Raw genomic sequence first — 21,277 nt, forward strand, 5'->3', positions numbered from 1 at the left:
TGAGGCGGGAGAATCACTTGAACCCAAAAGATGGAGGTTGCAGTGAGCCAAGATTGTACCAGTCAACTCCAGCCTGAGTGACAGAGTGAGACTTGGTCTCAAAAAAAAAAAAAAGATGGCACACGTAAACATCAGTGTATATCAGTGAGAGTGTATATGAAAAGCACCAGTGTGTATCTACAGTGTATGGAAAATATCAGTGTGTGTCAGTGAGAGTGTTAGCCACAGTGTATAGAAAACACCAGTATCAGTGAGAGTGTTATGAAAACATCCATACAGTATATGGAAAACATCAGTGTATGTCAGTGAGAGTGTTAGCAACAGTATATTGAAAACACCAGTGTGTTTCAATGAGAGTGTTAGCTACAGTGTATGGAAAACACCAGTGTGTGTCCGTGAGAGTGTTAGCTACAGTGTATAGAAAACATCAGTGTGTGTCAGTGAGAGTGTTAGCTGCAGTGTATGGAAAACATCAGTGTGTGTCAGTAAGAGTGTTAGCTACAGTGTATTGAAAAATATCAGTTTATATTAATGCAAGTGTTAGCTACAGTGGATGGAAAACACCAAATGTGTTTAGATCCATTTGGTTGTAATGATTTTTCTTAATTCACTTACCACCTTTGAAAATGCTAAGGAATCACTAGTAGGAGTTGAATACTGGTAAATAAAAACCCTTTAGCTTGCCTTTCCTGTGTGACATGTCCCTCAGGAGAACCAAATCATCAACAATGGGAAGTATCTCTTTATAGCAGAAGTTTACCTAATAAATGAAGAAGAAAAGACAGATTTACAATTTTTTTTTTTTTTTTTGCCAATCAGTTTGAGCTTTATGAGGTTGCTCAGGTTAGCCTTGAACTGATGACCTCGCCTTCACAAGCGCCATGACCTCCGGCGGGTTTTTTTTTTTTTTTTTTTGAGATTGAGTTTTGCTCTGTCACCCAGGCTGGAGTGCAGTGGCATGATCTTGGCTCACTGGAACCTCCACCTCCAGGCTCAAGCGATTCTCCTGCCTCAGCCTCTTGAGTAGCTGGGATCATAGGTGCCCACCACCATGCCCAGATTTCTTTTCTTTCTTTCTTTTTTTTTTTTTTTTTGAGACGGAGGCTTACTCTGTCGCCCAGGCTGGAGTACAGTGGCATGATCTCAGCTCACTGCAACCTCCACCTCCCAGGTTCAAGTGATTCTCCTGCCTTACCTTCCTGAGGAGCTGGGATTACAGGCATGGCACGCCTGACTAATTTCATATTTTTAATAGAGACAGGGTTTCACCATGTTGACCAGGCTGGTCTCGAACTCCTGACCTCAGGTGATCTGCCTGCCTCAGCCTTCCAAAGTGCTGGGATTACAGGTGTAAGCCCCTGCACTCCCTAGAGTATCATTCTTTATACCTCTTAATGGAATAATGGGATCTGAGCTTTGAGCATCAGTGGCTCTTTGACATCACAAAGAGCAACCAAACATATATTTTGATGGTAGCCGAACATTACATCATTTCGAAGAGTAGTTTTCTGAAAAATAAAACAAACCTGAATCAGCTCAGGCTTCTACATCTAACTACCAATTTGTGGGAAATACAGGAGACAGGAAAATGTCCTTTGATACTTGTGGGTGCAATCAGCAAAATCTAAACCTTGGGAAAATCTACAGGGAGAACAACCCAGATTCTTTAAGAAAAGATTACAGAGGGGCAAAGAGAAATGGAAGAAGAAAACAGAAACAATATTATCTGAGCAGGCTGGGCACAGTGGCTTACACTTGTAATCCCAACACTTTGGGGGGCTGAGGCAGGAGGATCACTTGAGCCCAGGAGTTTAAGACCAGCCTGGGCAACATAGTGAGATCCCATCTCTACAAAAAATGAAAAATAGTAGCCAGGCATGGCGGCAGGTGCCTGTAGTCCCAGCCACTTGGGGGGCTGAGGTGGGAGGATCACTTTCGTTCTAGGTTGCAGTGAACTGTGATCATACCAGTGTACTCCAGCCTGGGCAACAGATTAAGACCCCATGCTAAACAAAGAATCTGAGCAACAGGGAATTGGAAAATAAAATTTAAAAACAATGCCAATAATACCTCATTATTGATTCATTAATTGTAACAAATATATTAATGTCAATAAAATGGGAAACTGGGTAAGTGGTATATGGGAGCCATGGAAACGATCTTCGCAATTTTCCTGTAAATCTAAAGCTGTCCTGAAAAGTGTAGTTTATTTTTAAAATACTATTTACAATAGCAGTTTATAACATCATTCTCTGGTTTGATTGTGTTCTCCAGAGTTTATGTGTTAGAAACGTAATCCCCATTACGTTAGAAACATAATGCAACAGTGTTGAGAGGTGGGACCTTTAAGAGGTATTAGGTGATGAGGGCTCTGTCCTCACGAATGGATTAATGCCATTATCTCAGGAGTGAGTTCGTCATAAGGGGAGTGGGTTCCTGATAGAAGAGTGAGTTTACCCCTCCCTCTCTCTTGCCCTCTCTCACCCTCTTGCCTTCTGCCAGCGGATGACATCATAAGAAGGCCTTCACCAGATGCTGGCACCTTCAGCCTCCGGATCTATGAGAAATAAGTTTCTGCAGTCTGTGGTATTCTGTTATAGCAATACAAAACTAAGACACATCAGATACCTAGAAATACTTCTAATGAAAGACATTACTATGGTTTGCCCCAGCAAATCTCATGCTAAGGCTTGTTCGCCAATGTAGCAATGTGGGAAGTGGTGCCTTTAAGAGGTGATTAGATTGTTAAGATGGATAAATGTTTTCCTTATGAGACTGGGTCAGAATGAAGTGAGGCTGCCTCTCATGTTTGCAGTTTCCATACACTCCTAATTCCCCTTCTGTTTCCCTACCATGTTTTGATGTGTCATAAAACATGAACTTGAACTTCTCAGAACCATGAGCTAAATAAACCTTTTTCTCTTTGTAAATTACCTAGTCTCAGGCATTCTGTTACAGCAGTACAGAATGGAGACCCTCCAAATCTCATGCCGAAATGTGATTCCCAGTGTTGGAGGTGGGGCCTGATGAGAGTGATTGGATCGGTGGGTCCCTCATGAATGGTTTAACACATTCTTGATGATAAATGAGTTCTTATGTAATCTGGGGGGGGGGGGGTTGTTTGTTATTTGTTTTTTTCAGATGGATTCTTGCTCTATCACCCAATCTGGAGTGCAGTGGCAAAATCTCAGCTCACTGTAGCCCCTACCTCCCAGGTTCAAACAATTCTCCTGCCTCAGCCTCCCGAGTAGCTGGAATTACAGGCATTTGCCACCACACCCGGCTTTTTTTTTTTTTTTTTTTTTTTTTAAACAGAGACAGGGTTTTACCATATTGCCCAGGCCGATCTTGAACTTCTGACCTCAGATGATCTGTACGCTTTGGCCAGCAAAAGTGCTGGGATTACAGGTGTGAGCTACTACACCTGGCCAGTGATCTGGTTAAGAGTCTGATAACTCCCCCTTGTCTCTCTGATGTGCTCCCTCACTTACCATATGATGTGCTGGCTTCCCCTTTGCCTTGTGCCATGATTGTAAACTTCCTGAAGCCCTCACCAGAAGCAGATGCTGGCCCCATGCTTTTTGTACAGCCTGCAGAACCGTGAGCCAGAATAACCCACTTTTCTCTATAAATTATGTCGCCTCAGATATTTCTAGGAATGCAAGAATGGACTAACAGAGTGGACTCAAGTAGGCATGAGAACGACATGAAAATGACACAGTGTTGCTGAGTGAAACCAAAGGCATGAATAAGTGAAGAGTTATGCCACGTTCGTAGATTGAATACTCTTTGTTAAGATGTTCCTTCTCTGTGAAATGATATATAGAGTCAACACAATTCTTTATCAAAATTCCAGCAGGCTATTTTGAAGAAAGAGGCAAGAAAAATTTACAGAGAAATTCAGAGGATCTAGTAAACAAACAATATTCAAAAAGAAGAAAAAGCTTGGATGATTTACACTACCTGATTTTAAAACTCACAGTAAAGCTGTAGTAATCACAGACAAATTAATGGAGTGAAAAGGAGTCTAGAAAAATGCCCACATGTATATGGTCGATTGATTTTTCCATAGAGATACCAAGCCAGTTAGAGAGAGAAAAGAAACCTAATGATCATGGCTGTACCAGCTGATTATACACATGGAAAACAGCCTCAACCCCTGACTCATATCATACACAAAAATGAATTCAAGGTAATCAGAGACTTAAATGTAAATCCCAGAGCCATAAAGCTTTTAGAAGAAAAACAGGAAAAGATCCTCATAACCTTTAGTAGACAGAGATTCCTTGGTCAAGATAGAAGTACTATCCATAAAAGGAAAAAATTTTCAACAAATTGGCCTTTATCAAAAGTAAAATTTTCTGTTCATCAGAAGACTCCATTAAGAAAATTGACAAGCTACAGACTGAGGAAAAATATTTGCATCGCATAAAACTGATACAGGACTTGTATCCAGGATACATAGGAACCCCTAATAATCCTAAAAAGGCAATCATTCCAACTGAAAATGGGCAAAAGGCTTGAACAGACATTTCACAAAAGTTGATACTCCATTAAGAAAATTGATAAGCTATAGACTGAGGAAAAATACTTGCATCGCATAAAACTGATAAAGGACTTATATCCAGGATACATAGGAACCCCTAATAATCCTAAAAAGGCAGTCATTCCAACTGAAAATGGGCAAAAGGCTTGAACAGGCATTTCACAAAAGGTGATAGACACATTTTGGGAGGCCAAGGCAGGAGGATCACTTGAGCCCAGGAGTTCAAAACCAGCCTGGGCAACACAAGGAGGCCCCATCTCTACCCGCTGCCCCCCCAAAAATGCTTAAATTCTTTAAATTAGCTGGGCATGGTGACACATGCCTATAATCCCAGCCACTTGGGAAGCTGAGCAGGAGAATTGCATGAGCCCAGGAGTTGGAGGTTGCAGTAAGCTATGATGGCACCACCACACTCCAGTCTGGGTGACAGAATGAGATCCTGCCTCAAAAAAATACGTATATAATCAGTGAAGGAAAAGGTGCTCATTATCATTAGTCACCAGAGAAATGTAAATTAACCTTGGGAGACAGGAATGGCTATTAAGTCAAAAGAATGACAGCATCAAATATCAGCAAGGGTGTGGAACATCTAGAATTCTGACATAAGAATTACAGAATCGTGTCGCAAGGATGTGGAACATCTGGAATTCTGACATAATGACAGCATTACGTATCAGTGAGGATGTGGAACATCTGGAAGTCTCACATGAATGATAGCAAGGATGTGGAACATATGGAATTCTGACAGAATGACATGTATTGGCGAGGATGTGGAACATTGGGAATTCTGACATAAGAATGACATCACATATTGGCAAGGATGTAGAACATCTGGAATTATGACAAGAATAACAGCATCACATTGATGAGGATGTGGAACGTCTGGAATTCTGACATGTATCGGCGAGGATGTGGAACATCTGGTATTCTCACATAATGACAACATGTATTGACGAGGATGTGGAACATCAGGAAGTCTAACGTAAAGAATGACACACAAAAAATCTAAAAAGAATGACAGCATTAAGTATCAGTGAGGATATGGAACATCTGGAATTCTGACAATGACGACATTGGCGAGGATGTGGAACATCAGGAGTTCTAACATAAGAATGACAGCATCATGTGTTGGTGAGGATGTGGAACATCTGGAATTCTGACAGAATTACAGTATCACATATTGGCAAAGATGTGGAACATCAGGAATTCTGACATAAGAATGACATCACGTATCGGCGAGGATATGGAACGTCGGGAATTCTGGCATAAGACTGACAGCCTCACGTATCAGTGAGGATGTGGAATAACTAGAATTCTGACATAAAGAACGACACACAAAAATGAAAACAAAAAAATGACAACATTAAGTATCAGTGAGAATGTGGAACATCTGGAATTCTGACAGGATGACAACGTGTATCCGTGACGATGTGGAACATCTGGAATGCTGACAATGACAAGGATCAGCAAGGATGTGGAACATCTAGAATTCTGACATATTGGTGATGAGAATATAAGCCAGGATACTTGTTTTCAAAAGCAGCTTGGCAGTTTCTTATAAAACCTTATGATCCAGCAATGGCAGGATCAAATTCCCAGGTATTTACCCAAGAAAAATGAAAACATAAGAGGTATACAAGGAAATTTATAGTAGCCCCATTCATAGTGGCCTAAAATTGGAAGCAACCTAAATATCCTTCAACAAGAGAATGGATGGCAAGTTGTGGTGTCCGTACAATGGACCACTACTTAGCAATAAAATGGATGAACTGCTTATACACACACCAATAGGATGAGTCTCAGAAATATGTTGAAAGAAACCTCACATCAAGAGTACATGCCATCTAATCCCATTTACGCTAGTCCCCTTATCTGTGGGAGATGCATTCCAAGCCCCAAAGTGGGTGCCTGAAAGCACAGATGGTACCAAACCCTGTACATGGTACACAGTTTCTCCTGTACGGTAACAGGTGAGGAGTGTAAACAACACAGATAGCTGGACACAGGGAGGATTCATCTCCCAAGCGGGACGGAGCAGGATGGCATAAGAGTTCATTGCGATACTCAGGGTGGCTTGCGATTGAACATGTATAGATTGCTTATTTCTAGAATTTTTCTATTTAATATATTTGGATTGTGGTTGACTGTACCTAACTGAAACTGTGCAAAGCAAAACTTTACATAAGGCAGGGGCTACTATATATAAAATTCAAGTACTATACAGACAAAACTAATCTGTGGTAATAGAAATCAGATGGTGAGGATGAGGGTAGGGTTGATTTGAAAGGGGCAGAGAAGCATGAGAGAACTTTCTGGGGGAATGGAAATGTTCAATATCTTGTTATTATTGATGAGTACATGGGTGTGTATGACTGTCAAACTTATCCAACTAAACACTAGAGATGTGTATGTTTTCCACGTGTTAATTGTTGGAAACTGAACATGAGTCTTGTCCAGCGAGAGGGTCCCAAACCTGGAAGAGGGCGTGCGCGGAAATAAAGGAGACAGAGAGAGGGGTCTGGAGGACTGATTAGGCAGTGCCCAAACAGCGATTTTATTTGTGCAGTAGATTCCATTATATACTTTTCTACTTAATGTTGTTCACGTCAGATTAAAGCTTTTCTCAAATAACAAAAGAAAGAAAACAATTCTGGGGAACTAGTAAAAGGAACAAATACTGATTTAAAAGATCAAGGGGGGAATGGGTGATGCTGATTATCAATATTGTCAACCAGTAACTCGGATAGCAATCTTCAATTATCTAGAAGTCACAAGCTCAGCAGTAAATCATGCATCTGCAAAAGACAAGGACTGCAGGGAAGGTCGACAGGCTGAAACAATGCCTGATAAACAAAGTCATAAAACAGGTTTAGATCAGGAGCCAGAAAGGGGAACACAATACCCAGTTAAATCACTTCAGCGTTCACTCAGCCGTTATCTCATCAGCCAAGAAGGCTGAAAAATAGTGTTCTGTTTAGTCATTCTTCTGCCGATTTTTCTTCCCCATAGCTCAACAGCCTCCAGCCAGGGAAAGTATGTAAGGAATCAAACGCACCTAATGGCGAAGGCCAAGTTGTTAGCCTCTCGCAGGGGCGATTCCCACAGTTAATCATATTATATATTTTTTTAAAAGAGACTTGAGAGGCAGGGCGTGGTGGCTGACACCTGTAATCCCAGCATGTTGGGGCTGAGGTGGGTGGATCACAAGGTCAGGAGTTCAGGACCAGCCTGGCCAACACAGTGAAACCTTGTCTCTGCTACAAATACAAAAATTTGCCAGGCGTGGTGGTGGGCACCTATAATTCCAGCTACTCAGGAGGTTGAGGCAAGAGAATTGCTTGAACCCAGGAGGGAAAGGTTGCAGTGAGCCAAGACTGTGCCGCTGCACTCCAGTCTGGGTAGCAGAGAGAGACTCCATCTCAAAAAAACAGAGAGTGACTTGAGAGATGTATTAGCCAATTGCTGTTTGTGATCTTTATTTGGATCTTGATGAAAACAGACTTTTTGAGATAGGGTCTCACTCAGTCATCCCGGCTGGAGTCCAGTGGTGTCGTTATAGCTCACTGTGGCCTTGATCCCCTGGGCTCAAGTGATCCTCCTGCCTCAGCCTCCACTGAGCCTAGCTAGTTTTGTTTGTTTGTGCATTTGCTTTTGTAAAGACAGGGTCTCAGTGTGTTGCCTAGTCTGGCCTCCAAACTTCTGGCCTCAGGCGATCTTCTCACCTTGACCTCCCAAAATTCTAGGACTATAGGCATGAGCCACTGCACCCAGCCAAAATAAACCATTTTTAAAATGGTAAGAGAATGAGGGAACTGTGGTTACTGACTGGATAGATATGTGATGACTGATAGATTTTTTTAGACGTGTTAATGGTTTTGAGGTTTTTTTTTTTTCAGGAGTGCTTATCTTTCAGAGATGCGTATTGAAACATTTACAGATGAAATGATAGAATTCTAGGATTTGCTTGAAAGTAATTGAAGGGATGGGAGAATATGTGAGGGTATAAATCAGACAAGACTGGCTGTGTCGTGACAGTTGGTGATGCTGGCCTTGGCACATGTTACTGTTCTCTGTATTTTTGTAGATGTTTGAAATTTTTCCTATTAAATAGTTTAAGTGATACGCACTTTTAAAAAGTTTCAAATGTCATAGGAACATACACATATGGGATGAAATTCCCCATCATCTCACCCTTCAGAGCAACCGCCATTTACCGTATAAGCTTTCAAGTAGTTTTTGGTTGTATCTTTTTAAATAAAATGGGCTGGTGCTCTGCATATGGTTCCATAACAAAGCAGCATTGTTTTGTTTTTACCTCAATCTGGACATCTCTCCATGTCAGTATTGCCTCAGCCTTGTAAACACCTGCAAGATTGTTCCATTCATTCTTTTTTTCCTGCAAGACATCTTCAGTAAGCACTTACTGTGCACCAAGCACCATATTTGGTGCTAATTAACAGAGGTGAACCGAGCAGTTTCTTTCTGGCATGGAACTTAAACCTAATGGGGGAACCAGGTAATAAAGAAGCCAGCCAGCTGAGATGTAACTTCAGTTTTGTGATATTAGGTAAGAAACATACTTGGCAGTGCTAGAATGAGGGAGTTGCCTACTGACGTGGGTAGTCACGGAGGGCCTCTCTGAGGAGGTGAGATTGAGGCAGGGACCCGGGGCCTAGGGAAGGAGACTGCCATGTGAGGAGCCTGCTGGGCTTGGAAAGGGGGCGGGGGTGCAGCAAAGCAGGGGAGCAGGTCAGCAGGGCCAAGCAGGGCGACGAAGAAGGAAGTATGACGTACAAAGGTCCTGAGGGCGAAGGACCCTGGTGTGTCTCAGAAGTTTAAAAGGCCAGCATAACTGAGGCCTAGCAGGGAAGGTAGAAAGTAGCAAGACGGGGCCAGACAACTGTCAGGACCCAGTTCACAATCAGGAGTTTGGATTTTATTTTCGGTGTCATAGGAAGAGGCTGCTGAAGAGTTGAAGCATTATACCCCTGTGCCATAATTTGTTTTATCAATCCCTTGCAAATATATACGTAGATTGTTTCCACCTTTTCAGTAATATAAAACCACACCAGAATGTAGGCTTTATGAGAACAGTATTGATCCGTTTGCTCACTGAGTAGCTCTCTTACTCTATTACACAGCCTGAAAAAGTGGGCTTTCAGTAAATATTGGTTGAATTAATGAATACTGCAAAAATACTTGCATATCTTTATATGTTATTCCCCTTATTTCATTGAAATGCATTTCTAGTTGTGAAATTGCTGGTTTAGACCGTGTATGTATTTACAATTTTGCTTTTTGAATAAATTGCCTTCGAAAAAGGTTACACTAATTTATGCTCCCCAACAGCATTTTCACATTTAAGACAAAACGTTAGTTATCCCGGCTGGGCACGGTGGCTCACACCTGTAATCCCAGCACTTGCAGAGGCCAAGGTGCGTGGATCACCTGAGGTCAGAAGTTTGAGACCAGCCTGACCAACATGATGAAACCCCATCTCTACTAAAAATACAAAGTTAGCCATGCATGGTGGTGCATGCCTGTAATACCAACTACTCAGGAGGCTGAGGCAGAAGAATGCTTGGACCTGGAAAGCAGAGGATGCAGTGAATCAAGATCATGCCACTGCACTGCAGCCTTTGCAACAAGATGGAAACTCGGTCTCAAAAAAAAAAAAGATAAAACATTAGCTATTCTTAGAGTTTGTGTAATAGGTTTACAGTGCTAGATTAATCAACTCCCAGGGTTGTTTTCAAGGATTTACAAGTCCAGGTCTGGTTGTATTTTCCTTTGAGCTCAGGAGCATGTTGACCGTTTCTGTCCCAGGCTGTAGGCTGATGACGGCAGGGGCCTCGTCTGTATCCCAGGCTGTAGGCTGATGACTGCAGGGGCCTCGTCTGTATCCCAGGCTGTAGGCTGATGACTGCAGGGGCCTCGTCTGTATCCCAGGCTGTAGGCTGATGACTGCAGGGACCGCGTCTCTGTCCCCGGCTGTAGACTGATGATAGCAGGGACCGCATCTCTGTCCCAGGCTGTAGGTTGATGACGGCAGGGACCACGTCTCTGTCCCCAGCTGTAGGCTGATGACGGCAGGGACCGTGTCACCATGCTGAAGGGCACGGGTTCTGGAGGAGGTTTGATTCCTGGCCCTCCCACTTCTGTCTTGGGTAGGCCCCTTCTCTATGTTCTCATCTGTGAAATGAGGATAATAGACTCTTCCTCATAAGATTGTAAGAATTAAAAGTTCCTGGAATTATGCCTGAATCATCAAACTCAGTTAACTATTAGAATTGTGATACTTCTTCCATTTTCCAACAGCTGGAAGAAAAACTCAAAGAAAAAGTGGATGTAAGTCTGATTGAGCGAATCAATCTGACTGGAGAGATGGACACATTTAGCACGTACGTACCTCTCAAACATATGTACCTTGCACATGTATTTCGCACACGTACATGTCTCACACATGTACCTCGCACACGTATGTATGTCGCACACGCTTGCTCACCACCTGCCCTCTCTCTGCTACCCAGCAGCTTGTCTAAGTCTGACTCAGTGAATCAATCTGACTGGAGAGATGGACACATTTAGCACATGCACACCTCGCACACATACGTACCTTGCACACGTATATACCTTGCACACACTTTGTTACACACACTTTCTCGCTGCCTGCCCTTTCTCCGCTACCTAGCGGCATGCCTCAGGCTGTTGGCTTCACTCACTGGAAAACCTAACAGCTTTCTATCAGGTAAGAATTTGTCCCTACAGGGCACTAAGAAGCAGCCTCAGAACTGGTGCCTCTCCCATGTGACTCCTCAAATGCAGTTGCACTTTTAGCTTATGGGGCCTTTATTATCTCACTGTGAAGAAGAACCTCAGAGAAGACATTCTTCCTTGGCCATCCCTGATCTGCTTCTGCCTAAACCCACAGAAGGACAGGTCTACCTTCAGTGTTTTAAAGTATAAAGTAGAAAGGGCTTGATTTTAGCCACTGATGGTGTGAGAATGTGGGGTGGCAGAGGCTCCATCCGGGAAGTTCAAGCACTACAGCCTCCTTTCCCTGTTAGGACCGTGTGGCATTTTCGTTGTGGTCATTTGCTGTTCCACTGCCATTAAACGAGACAGGCATGGGCCAAGCCTCAGCTTTCACACCAGCCACTTACTGAGGAAAATAAAAATTCTCTTCTTAGTTTATTTCTCCCGCTTCTCTTAACTTTTTATTTTCTTCAGTTCTTTTGGAGGAAGATGTGAGCAGGGATACTGGGGGTGGTGACTGGGGAGACTGGCCAGGGACCCTGTGTCATACCCAGGTAAAACCAGGACGTGAGGACATACCCAGATAAAACCAGGACGTGAAGAAAGAGCCAGACTATTCCCTCCACTGTCATTTATTAAAGCTCAGACTTCACTGATGAAATGATGAATCTGGGCCGGACGCGGTGGCTCACGCCTGTAATCCCAGCACCGTGTGAGGCCGAGGCGGGTCGATCACGAGGTCAAGAGATCGAGACCATCCTGGTCAACATGGTGAAACCCCGTCTCTACTAAAAATACAAAAAATTAGCTGGGCATGGTGGCGCGTGCCTGTAATCCCAGCTACTTGGGAAGCTGAGGCAGGAGAATCACCTGAACCCAGGAGGTGGAGGTTGTGGTGAGCCGAGAGCGCGCCATTGCACTCCAGCCTGGGTAACGAGTGAAACTCCGTCTCAAAAAAAAAAAAAAAAATGATGAATCTGATTTTTACACAGGCCCTAAAACATTTGGAAGGGATTGTGTCTGTCATTCAGACAACTGTTTGAAGGGTGACCACAGTGATTTGTTTGATTTGCAGCGTTATCTCCAGTAGTATTCAGCTGCTGGTTCAGGATCTGGATGCTGCCTGTGATCCTGCCCTGACCGCCATGAGCAAGGTAAGGTCTTGGGAAATGGCATCTTGAAAACTTAAGGAGCAGCCCAAGGTCTGTAGCTTCTCCAGGCTCATCAGAGCTTAACGGATTGGCCAGGAGGAGGATGGAAAGAGTCCACGAGTCCTTAAAGCACTCACTTTATGCTGTTCCCTGAGTGCGGTCAGTTGCTTGTCCTTTTAGATTGAGACAGAGCATCACAGTATTGGAAGATAGCTAAAAAAAAAGAGAGAGATGAAATGAATGTGTTTGATGAGTCTAAAGGAGATGCTGTCTGTGGTTTATTTTTATTTTTTAGAGACAGGGTCTCTGTCACTCAGGCTGGAGGGCAGTGGTGCCATCATAGCTCACTGCAGCCTCAACCCTAGAATCGTCAGTCCTCCTGCCTCAGCCTCCCAGGTAACTGAGACCACAGGGGCATGCCACTGTGTCCAGCTACTTTTTAAATTTTTTCTAGAGCTAAGAGTCTTGCTGTATTGCCCAAGCTGGTCTTGAGCTCCTGGCTTCAAGCATTCGTCCTGCCGAGGCCTCCCAAAGTGCTGGGATTATAGGCGTAAGCCACTGTGCCCAGCTGAGATGTCTTTGATTGGCATCTGACACATGCTGAAAACCTTGGTGTGGTCTCACCAGAATGGGTGTTTGCGGTAGTTTCCTTAGAGCAGTAACTTCTGACTCATTCATTCTTGCCCACTGAGAGGTTTTTCTGACTCTGAGTTCTGGTACCAATGCAAGATTATTTGATCAGGTTGTGAACTCTGGTTTTCTAATACCGTAGTGGCCCCATCAGTCAGCCTCTGGCCCTCAAAGTCCGCTCCTTTGACACTTACCAAGTGCTACCTCATGTTCCTATTTTTGGCTTTTATGTGCCTGTGCCTTTTCCCAAATAAATGTAAATTCCCTAAGTGCACAGACCATGTCTTTCTGTTTTCTTTCTTTTTTTTTTTTTTTTTTTTTTTTTTTCTGAGACATAGTTTCCCTCTTGTTGCCCAGGCTGGAGTACAGTGGCGTGATCTTGGTTCACTGCAACCTCGCCTCCTGTGTTCAAGCGATGCTCCCACCTCAGCCTCCTGAGTAGCTGGGATTACAGGCATGCGCCAACACCAGGCCCAGCTATTTTTTTTTTGTATTTTTAGTATAAACGGAATTTCTCCCTGTTAGCCAGGCGGGTCTCGAACTCCTGACCTCAGGTGATCTGCCTGCCTCGACCTCCCAAAGTGCTGGAATAACAGGCATGAGCCACCACACACTTGAATAGGGAGACTCACTTTTGTTGAAGTTGGAAATGGGCCTTTTTTATGGCAAACCCAAATCACAGGAAGCTGCTACTCTAGAACTTTGTAGGGGAGGGGTCGGCAGACTAGGGCCTGGGAACCCAATCTTGTGCACTGCTAATTTGTGAAAATAAAGTTTTATTGGGGTACAGCCATGTTCCTTTATTTACTTATGGCTGCCTTTTTGCAATACATTGGTAGAATTGAGTCATTGCAATGGAGACTGTATAGCCCATAAAGCTAAAAAGAAAAGTAAGATATTTACTTTCTGACCCTTTGTAGAAAGTGTTTGCCAATGTCTGCTCTAGAGTCATAGGCTCTTATAGCATTCTTGGAAATTCTGGAGAAGGAATTTTTTGGGGTTGTACTGGCCAGTAGCAGAGGGCAGTGGGAGGACAGACCTAACTCTTCCATGTTTCCTGTGTGCGTTGAGCAAATCACTTCACCTGTGTGGGCCAACATGACATCACCTGGGCCCACAGCCCTGTGTAGACTGTGGATTTCTGCATCCCAGAATCCCTGTGAGGACGGAACATGGATCAGATTGGCCCAACCCAGGGCACGTAGTGAGTGCTCATTCCTTGTCTAGCTCCAGGCACGTAGGGAGTGTTCATTCCTGGCATAGCCCCAGGCACGTAGTGTGTGCTCATTCCTGGTCTAGCCCCAGGCACATACTAAGTGCTGCTTCCTGGCCCAGCCCCAGGCACATACTGAGTTCTCATTAAATGCTAGCTCCCTCTCCCACTCATCAGGAGGCCTGACCATGTTACAAGGTTGTGTAAGCAGACATTTGGTCTGAATTTGGTTTTGCAGTAGATTGTAAATATTTAACCAAAATGTACGCTTTAGGGTTTTATGAACTGAAGTGGCAATCCTAAAATAGCTGATGTCACAGTTTTATTCCAAAAGCTGATCTTTTTACCAGTCCAGTCCTGACGGGTACGTCCAGTATTCTCAGTGTTCAGAGGAGGACACTCTGAGCAGGCAGATTGAGGCCAACCCTCTTTGAACGAACAGGCTCTGAGGATTCGTTTGCAGACTCTCATTGTCCCCTCGCTGCTGGTGAGCGCTCTCTGCATCCTGAGTGTGATCTGTTCCAGCTGCCATCTCCTGAACTGCCACACGCTTTAGATTGGAATGCAGCTGGTAAAAGAATTTTTACACTTACCAAAGGAAGAGTGGAATTTTTTTCTCAATAAAATCACAGTTGGAAGGGGTTTAACACTGCAGGTGTTGCTTATAGGAACTGTCAGTTCATTCGGTGGATTTCCCTCAAACCCTGCCCGGTCCCACCCTCCCCTCCTCTCCATACCCACACCAGCAAACAGTAACAGAGACTGTGTCTCCAGAGTCCTTTGTTTATATCACAGGAAAACCACAGACTTGGGAACGGCGCAGCTGGGAGGCCATTACTTTTTGTTTGAGTCTTCGGGGGTTCTAGCAAAATGAAACCCATGTGATAGAAATAAACAAGCCAAGTTGTCACAAATTGATTCAACACACTCTGTTATTTGTACCCGCATCCCGTTTTGTATAGTTTCTTCTCGGGTTTTTAGAAACTTTTGTGAGCATGGTTATTTCTGTCTCTGATTCTATCATTTTTGCTGCTGGTTGAACAGTTCAGTTCAGACTGCCCAGCACAGTGCTGGGATCTGCGAGGCTCAGAAAGGTGTAAACCTTTTGCAAGGTGTTTGGATTCCAGTAGGTGAGGGGCAAGGGATGTGTAAGATGAGAGCAGCGCCCAGTAACTTTAATAGAAGAGATGAGGAAATCAGTGCCAGAAGAAAAGTACAAAACACACCTTCTGAAAAGAAGGAGGAGTTCACATCCAGGTGGGTGGCAAGGAAGGCCTTCACAAGGAAGTGGTGTTTGAAACAGATCAGGGCGAAGTTTTGAATGAATCTGTGATTAGGAGGGCATTTCACACAGAGTGAAAACATGAGCAAAGTTCTGCGAAGTTAGGAAAGCGAAAGCGTTTGGTTGAAATTGCTATTCTCATAGGGGGTTCCTCAGGCTCTCATAGGGGTTCCTCAGGCTGTCCTCCTGTACTTGGACCGACACAGTTAAGATTGGAAACGAGGCTGCCCTCATGGAGTCTAGACCCTGCTGGGAAGAAAACTGAGAACAACCAATACTGTAAATAAATGTATCTTATAAATGTAAAAAGGACTGTTGGCTTGCCACTGTGGAGTGCAGTTGTTGGATGATTCTGAGTTGACAGAAGGAGGCTTCCCTAACAAGATGGATTGAGCCAGGTAACTTGGTGATATTCTCCTGGGAGGCTCATTCTCACGGAAGGCACCCCATGGCGTCCTCCTTGGCTGGCATATAGCACGTTCACTGTCTGCCTCTTCACTGCATTGCCAGGCCTATTTCTGCCACTCCTGAGTATATGCCTTCTTCTGCAGCTATAGCTATGTTCACTTCCCTGAATGTGCATTGCTCTTTTGTGGCTTCTGTGCCTTTCCTCATTTTATTCTTCCCAGAATTTCCTTCCTGCTATGGTCTACCCAACGAGCACATCCGTTAAGATTGAGTTCAAATGTCTGCCCCTGTTTAAAAACCACAGAATTCATCCTTTTGAAGTGTACAGTAGTTGGCCAGGTACAATAGCTCACGCCTATAATCCCAGCACTTTGGGAGGATGAGGAGGGCGAATCATTTGAGGTCAGGAGTTTGAGACCAGCCTGGCCAGCTTGGGGAGACCCTACCTCTACTAAAAGTACAAAAAAATTGCTGGGTTTGCGCTGAGCCGAAATTGCATCACTGCACTTCAACCTGGCGACAGAGCGAGACCTTGTCTCATAAATAAATAAATAAAAATGTACAGTGTAGTTGTTTTTAGTATATTCACAATGTCATGAAACTACCACCACCACCTAGTTTCAGAGCATCTTCATCACCCCAGAAAGAAACCCCATGCCTGTCAGCAGTCTTTCATTCCCCCTGCACCGTTAGTTTACTTGCTGTCTCCGGGTTTACCTCCTCCGGACATTTCACATCGTAGACTCACACGGCGTGTGGCGTCTTGTGCCTTGCTCGCTCCTCTCAGTGTTGTGTTTTCAGGGAACATTCATGGTGGAGCATGCGTCAGCACTTCATTCCTTTTGTCGCTGAATAACATGCTGTCGTAAGGATAGACCACATTTTGTTTATTTATTCATCTGTTGGACGTTTGAGTTACTTCTTTCTAATTTTGAATAATGCTGTGAACATTCATGTACAAGTTTTTGTGTGAACATGTTTTAAGTTCTCTTCAATATGTACCTAAAGGCCAGGTGTGCTGTCTCACGCCTGTAATCCCAGCACTTTGGGAGGCCTAGGTGGGCAGATCACCTGAGGTCAGGAGTTCAAGACCAGCCTAGCCAATATGGTGAAACTCTGTCTTAACTAAAAATACAAAAAATAGCCGGGCATGATAGTGCACACCTGTAATCCCAGCTACTTGGGAGGCTGAGACAGGAGAATTACTTGAACCCAGGAGGCAGAGGTTGCATTGAGCTGAGATCGTGCCACTATACTCCAGCCTGGGCAACAGAGGGAGACTCCGTCTCAAAGAAAACAAAAAAACCAACCAACAAAAAACATGTACATGAGGAATGGAACTGCAAGAGCCGTGTGGTCAATTTATGTTTAACAGTTTGAGAAACTGCCAAACGGTTTGCTTTTTTTTTTTTTTTTTTGAGACAGAGTTTCGCTTTTGTTACCCAGGCTGGAGTCCAATGGCGTGATCTCCGCTCATCGCAACCTCCGCCTCCTGGGTTCAGGCAGTTCTCCTGCCTCAGCCTCCTGAGTAGCTGGGATTACAGGTGCCAAACGGTTTTCTAAAATGACTATGCCATTGTACATTTCCACCAGCAAAGTGTAAGGGATTCAGTTTGTCTACATCTTCCCCAAAACTTATTTTCCTTTTTTTTTTTTTTTTTGTTATAGCCATATTTGTGGGTGTGAAGTGGTACCTCATTGTGGTTTCAGTTTGCATTTCTCTGATGACTAAGAGGTTGAGCATCTTCTCAGGTGCTCCTGGCGATTTGTATATTCTCTTTGAAGAAATGTTACATCTTTTGCCCATTTTAAAATTGGGTAGTCTTTCTGTTGTTGAATTATAAAAGTTCTTTTTATATTTTGATACTAGATCCCTTGTCAAATATGAAATTTGTAAATATTCTCTCCCATTCTATGGGTAGGTTGTCTTTTCACTTTCTCGATAATGTCCTTGATTTTCTGGAGTCGTGTGTGTGTGTGTGTGTGTGAGAGAGAGAGAGAGAGAGAGAGCAATATCTAAGATACCACTGCCTGACCCCAAATCATAAAGATTTACTGTGTGGTTTCTAATAAGAATTTAATTTTTGTTCTTAAATTTAGGTCTTCACAAATATATAGGGGAAAAAAAGGAAAACAATGTAGGTCTTCATTCCATGTTAATTTTTGTATGTAGTGTGAAGCAAAGATTTGGCAGCATTCTTTTGCTAAAAGGATACTCAGCTTTCCCAGCACCATTTGTTGAAAAGACTATTGTTTTCACATTAGATGATCTTGACACCCTTGTGAAAAATCAGTTAACCATAGATGTGTGGGATAATTTATGGACTCTCAGTTCTATTCTGTCAATCTATATGTCCATCCTCAGGCCAGTACTACACTATTTAGTTATAATAGCTTTGAAATCAAGAAGTATGAGTCTTCCACTGTGTTCTTTTTCTACATTGCTTTGGCTCTTCTACATCAGTGTTTCTTGCCTCAGCCAGAGCATTCCTCTTTCCCCTTCAAGATACCACAGTACCTAGACTACCTTTCTGCTTTGTTATGTAATCATTTTTTGGTCTTTGTCTTTCCTGTTAAACTTTGAGCAGCTTGAGGGCTGTGTCCAACACGTCTGTTTTGGAAACCCATGGCATACCACAGTATTTGCTGAACTGTCGTACACCCTGAGTGACTTTGAAGGTAAGGAAGCCAAGTGAGAGAAAGAACCGAAGGACCGCAAACACCCCTGTGACCAAAGATTGCTAAACAAGTAAGACGTAGACAGAGAGAACTCTGCCGAGCAGACAGAGCTGGGTGGAGCTGGTCTGTGCACAGCAGGAAACTTGGACATCTTTGCAGGAGATGGTGGGGTTACAGAATCCCTGAAATCTTTAGGTCATAACAAGCACTGTTGAGGAGCAAGTGCTGCTCCTCAGTGGTACCTCGCAGGGCTTCTTACTTCAGCAGGTGGCATCCTGGAGCTGACTGAAGAAACGGACTGAAGGAGTATGAGCTCCCATGGGTGTGGCCCAGAGCCCTGTTGCTAGACAAGGGGAGGGGATATCGGCAGAGTCTGGTAGAAATACCTGCAGGTGCAGCCTTCCCAGCCAGGCCCAAGAAGGGGAAGGAAAATACCATAGAAGTTGAGGGGTCCCTCCGAAATGCCGACTTTGAGATGAACCTAGTGTTGCTTATGAGTCACAGCAAAGTTAACTTTCAGACCACTTTTCTTCCCATATTGTTATTTTCTTTTATTAAAACATTTCTCACTCTGTTGCTCAGGCTGGTGTGCAATGGTGTGCAATCATAGCTCACTGCAGCCTTGATCTCCTGGGCTCCAGCGAGCCTCCTGCCCCAGCCTCCCAAGTAGCTGGTACTACTGGTGCACAGCACCACACCTGGCTAGTTTTCTTGATTTTTAGTAGAGATGAGGTCTTGCTGTGTTGCCCAGGCGAGTCTCAAGCTCCTGAGCTGTAGTGATCCTCCCACCTTGGCCTCCCAGAGTGCTGGGATTACAGGTGTGTGAGCCTCCACGCCCGGCCTGCACCAGGACTTCTCTACAGGGAAGAAAATGTATTGAGCACCCAACCCATATATTCCAATCTGTTTTGTATATTTTTCCCTGAAAACTAGTGAACTTTTCTTCTGGCATATTTGTTTTTTTCTTTCTTTTTCATATTATGCCCAAAGCCATGTAGCTTATAATAGTGAAAATAGAAGTAAAACCAATTCTCCTGATTCTGGAAAAGGTTATTTGGAGTGTTTTGGTGGAAATACAAAGGGTTCTATCTGTTAGATTTAAATCCCACAAATCCTTAGAAATGAGTATGTCTGAATATGCCTCTGTATATTGGCTAAAGAACTGTGGATCCTGAGTGGGGCTGCTGGTCCCATGGCTACCTCCTCACCACGTGCTTTTTCCTAAGCTGCTCACATCCCTCAGTTGAAAGAATAAGTCTCTGTTCAGAAGCAAACACACTTAGTTTTTTGCCCATTAATGGTAGTTTTAGGAAAAAACAAATGGAATAAATTAGATTTTCTTACCATCTGGCACGTAATTATATTAGGTTTCAGGATTGTGAACATGTATTCATTTAGGAGGCTGCATTACGATCCCCTAAAGACATTTGGAAACAGAACAGTTCTCAAGTCTGTTCTCATTTTCCTCAGTCATTAAAATGCAGATATGTTTCAGAAGATCCAGGGAAAGACACAGCTTTTTCATAAAATAGGTGTTTTTCCATTATGATAAAACTAAATCACTTTCATTTTAGAAAATACAGGGTATTTTGTTTTGTTTTGTTTCGTTTTTTTTGAGACGGAGTTTTGCTCTTGTTACCCAGGCTGGAGTGCAATGGCGCGATCTCGGCTCACTGCAACCTCCGCCTCCTGGGTTCAGGCAATTCTCCTGCCACAGCCTCCTGAGTAGCTGGGATTACAGGCACGTGCCACCGTGCCCAGCTAATTTTTTTTTTTTGTATTTTTAGTAGAGACAGGGTTTCACCATGTTGACCAGGATGGTCTCTATCTCTTGACCTCGTGATCCACCCGCCTCGGCCTCCCAAGGTGCTGGGATTACAGGCGTGAGCCACCGCGCCTGGCTGGGGTTTTTTTTTTTTTTTTTTTTGAGACAGAGTCTCACTCTGTCACCCAGACTGCAGTGCGGTGGCGCAATCTCTGCTAACTGCAACTTCTGGCTCCTGGGTTCAAGCGATTCTCCTGCCTCAGCTTCCTGAGTAGCTGGGATTACAGGCACCTGCCACCACGCCTGGCTAATTTTTGTATTTTTAGTAGAGATAGGGTTTCACCATGTTGGCCAAACTGGTCTTGAACTCTTGACCTCAAGTGATCCACCTGGTTTGGCCTCCCAAAGTGCTTAGATTACAGGCGAAAGCCGCCACACCCCACCAGATTTTTTTTTGAAAAAAAATTTAAATCACCATAATTTCAATTAATTGATAAATTTCTGAATTGATAATTTTCAGTTATCCAAATTTAGTGATTTTTAGTGCTAGTGCAAGTATTCTTAAAATTATAACAGTATGTAGAATTTACTATGGAATTAATATGTGTGAGACCTTGTGTTAAGAGCATTCTATGCATTATCTTTCAGTAATCGATTATAGATGTTATCATCATCCCCGTTTTATAGATGAGGAAACTGAGGCTCAGAGCAATCAGGTGGCTTGTCCAAGTCACACATGAGAAGGTTGCCCAGTGTCATAGCAGACTGGCTGACTCAATTTCAGCCTCTTAAATACCGTCCTAATTACCTTTCCTGCTGGCTTAGCAGTTAACGCTTCGTTAGGCGG

The 21,277-nt window shown here is 43.6% G+C and overlaps 1 protein-coding gene across 4 annotated transcripts in view; it reads left to right on the plus strand.

Moving 5' to 3' along the window:
- The window catches only part of VPS53 (VPS53 subunit of GARP complex), a 185,197-nt gene that overhangs the window by 136,001 nt on the left and 27,919 nt on the right, over positions 1–21,277 (plus strand). For all 4 annotated transcript variants that reach the window (XM_054256975.2, XM_035299267.3, XM_035299268.3 and 1 more), the window contains 2 exons: positions 10,865–10,947; positions 12,378–12,456. In XM_054256975.2, the coding sequence (XP_054112950.1) occupies positions 10,865–10,947; positions 12,378–12,456 (162 nt within the window). The remainder of the gene's footprint in view (positions 1–10,864; positions 10,948–12,377; positions 12,457–21,277) is intronic.

This window comes from Callithrix jacchus, chromosome 5 (genome assembly GCF_049354715.1).
Source record: "Callithrix jacchus isolate 240 chromosome 5, calJac240_pri, whole genome shotgun sequence".
NCBI lineage: Eukaryota > Metazoa > Chordata > Mammalia > Primates > Cebidae > Callithrix > Callithrix jacchus.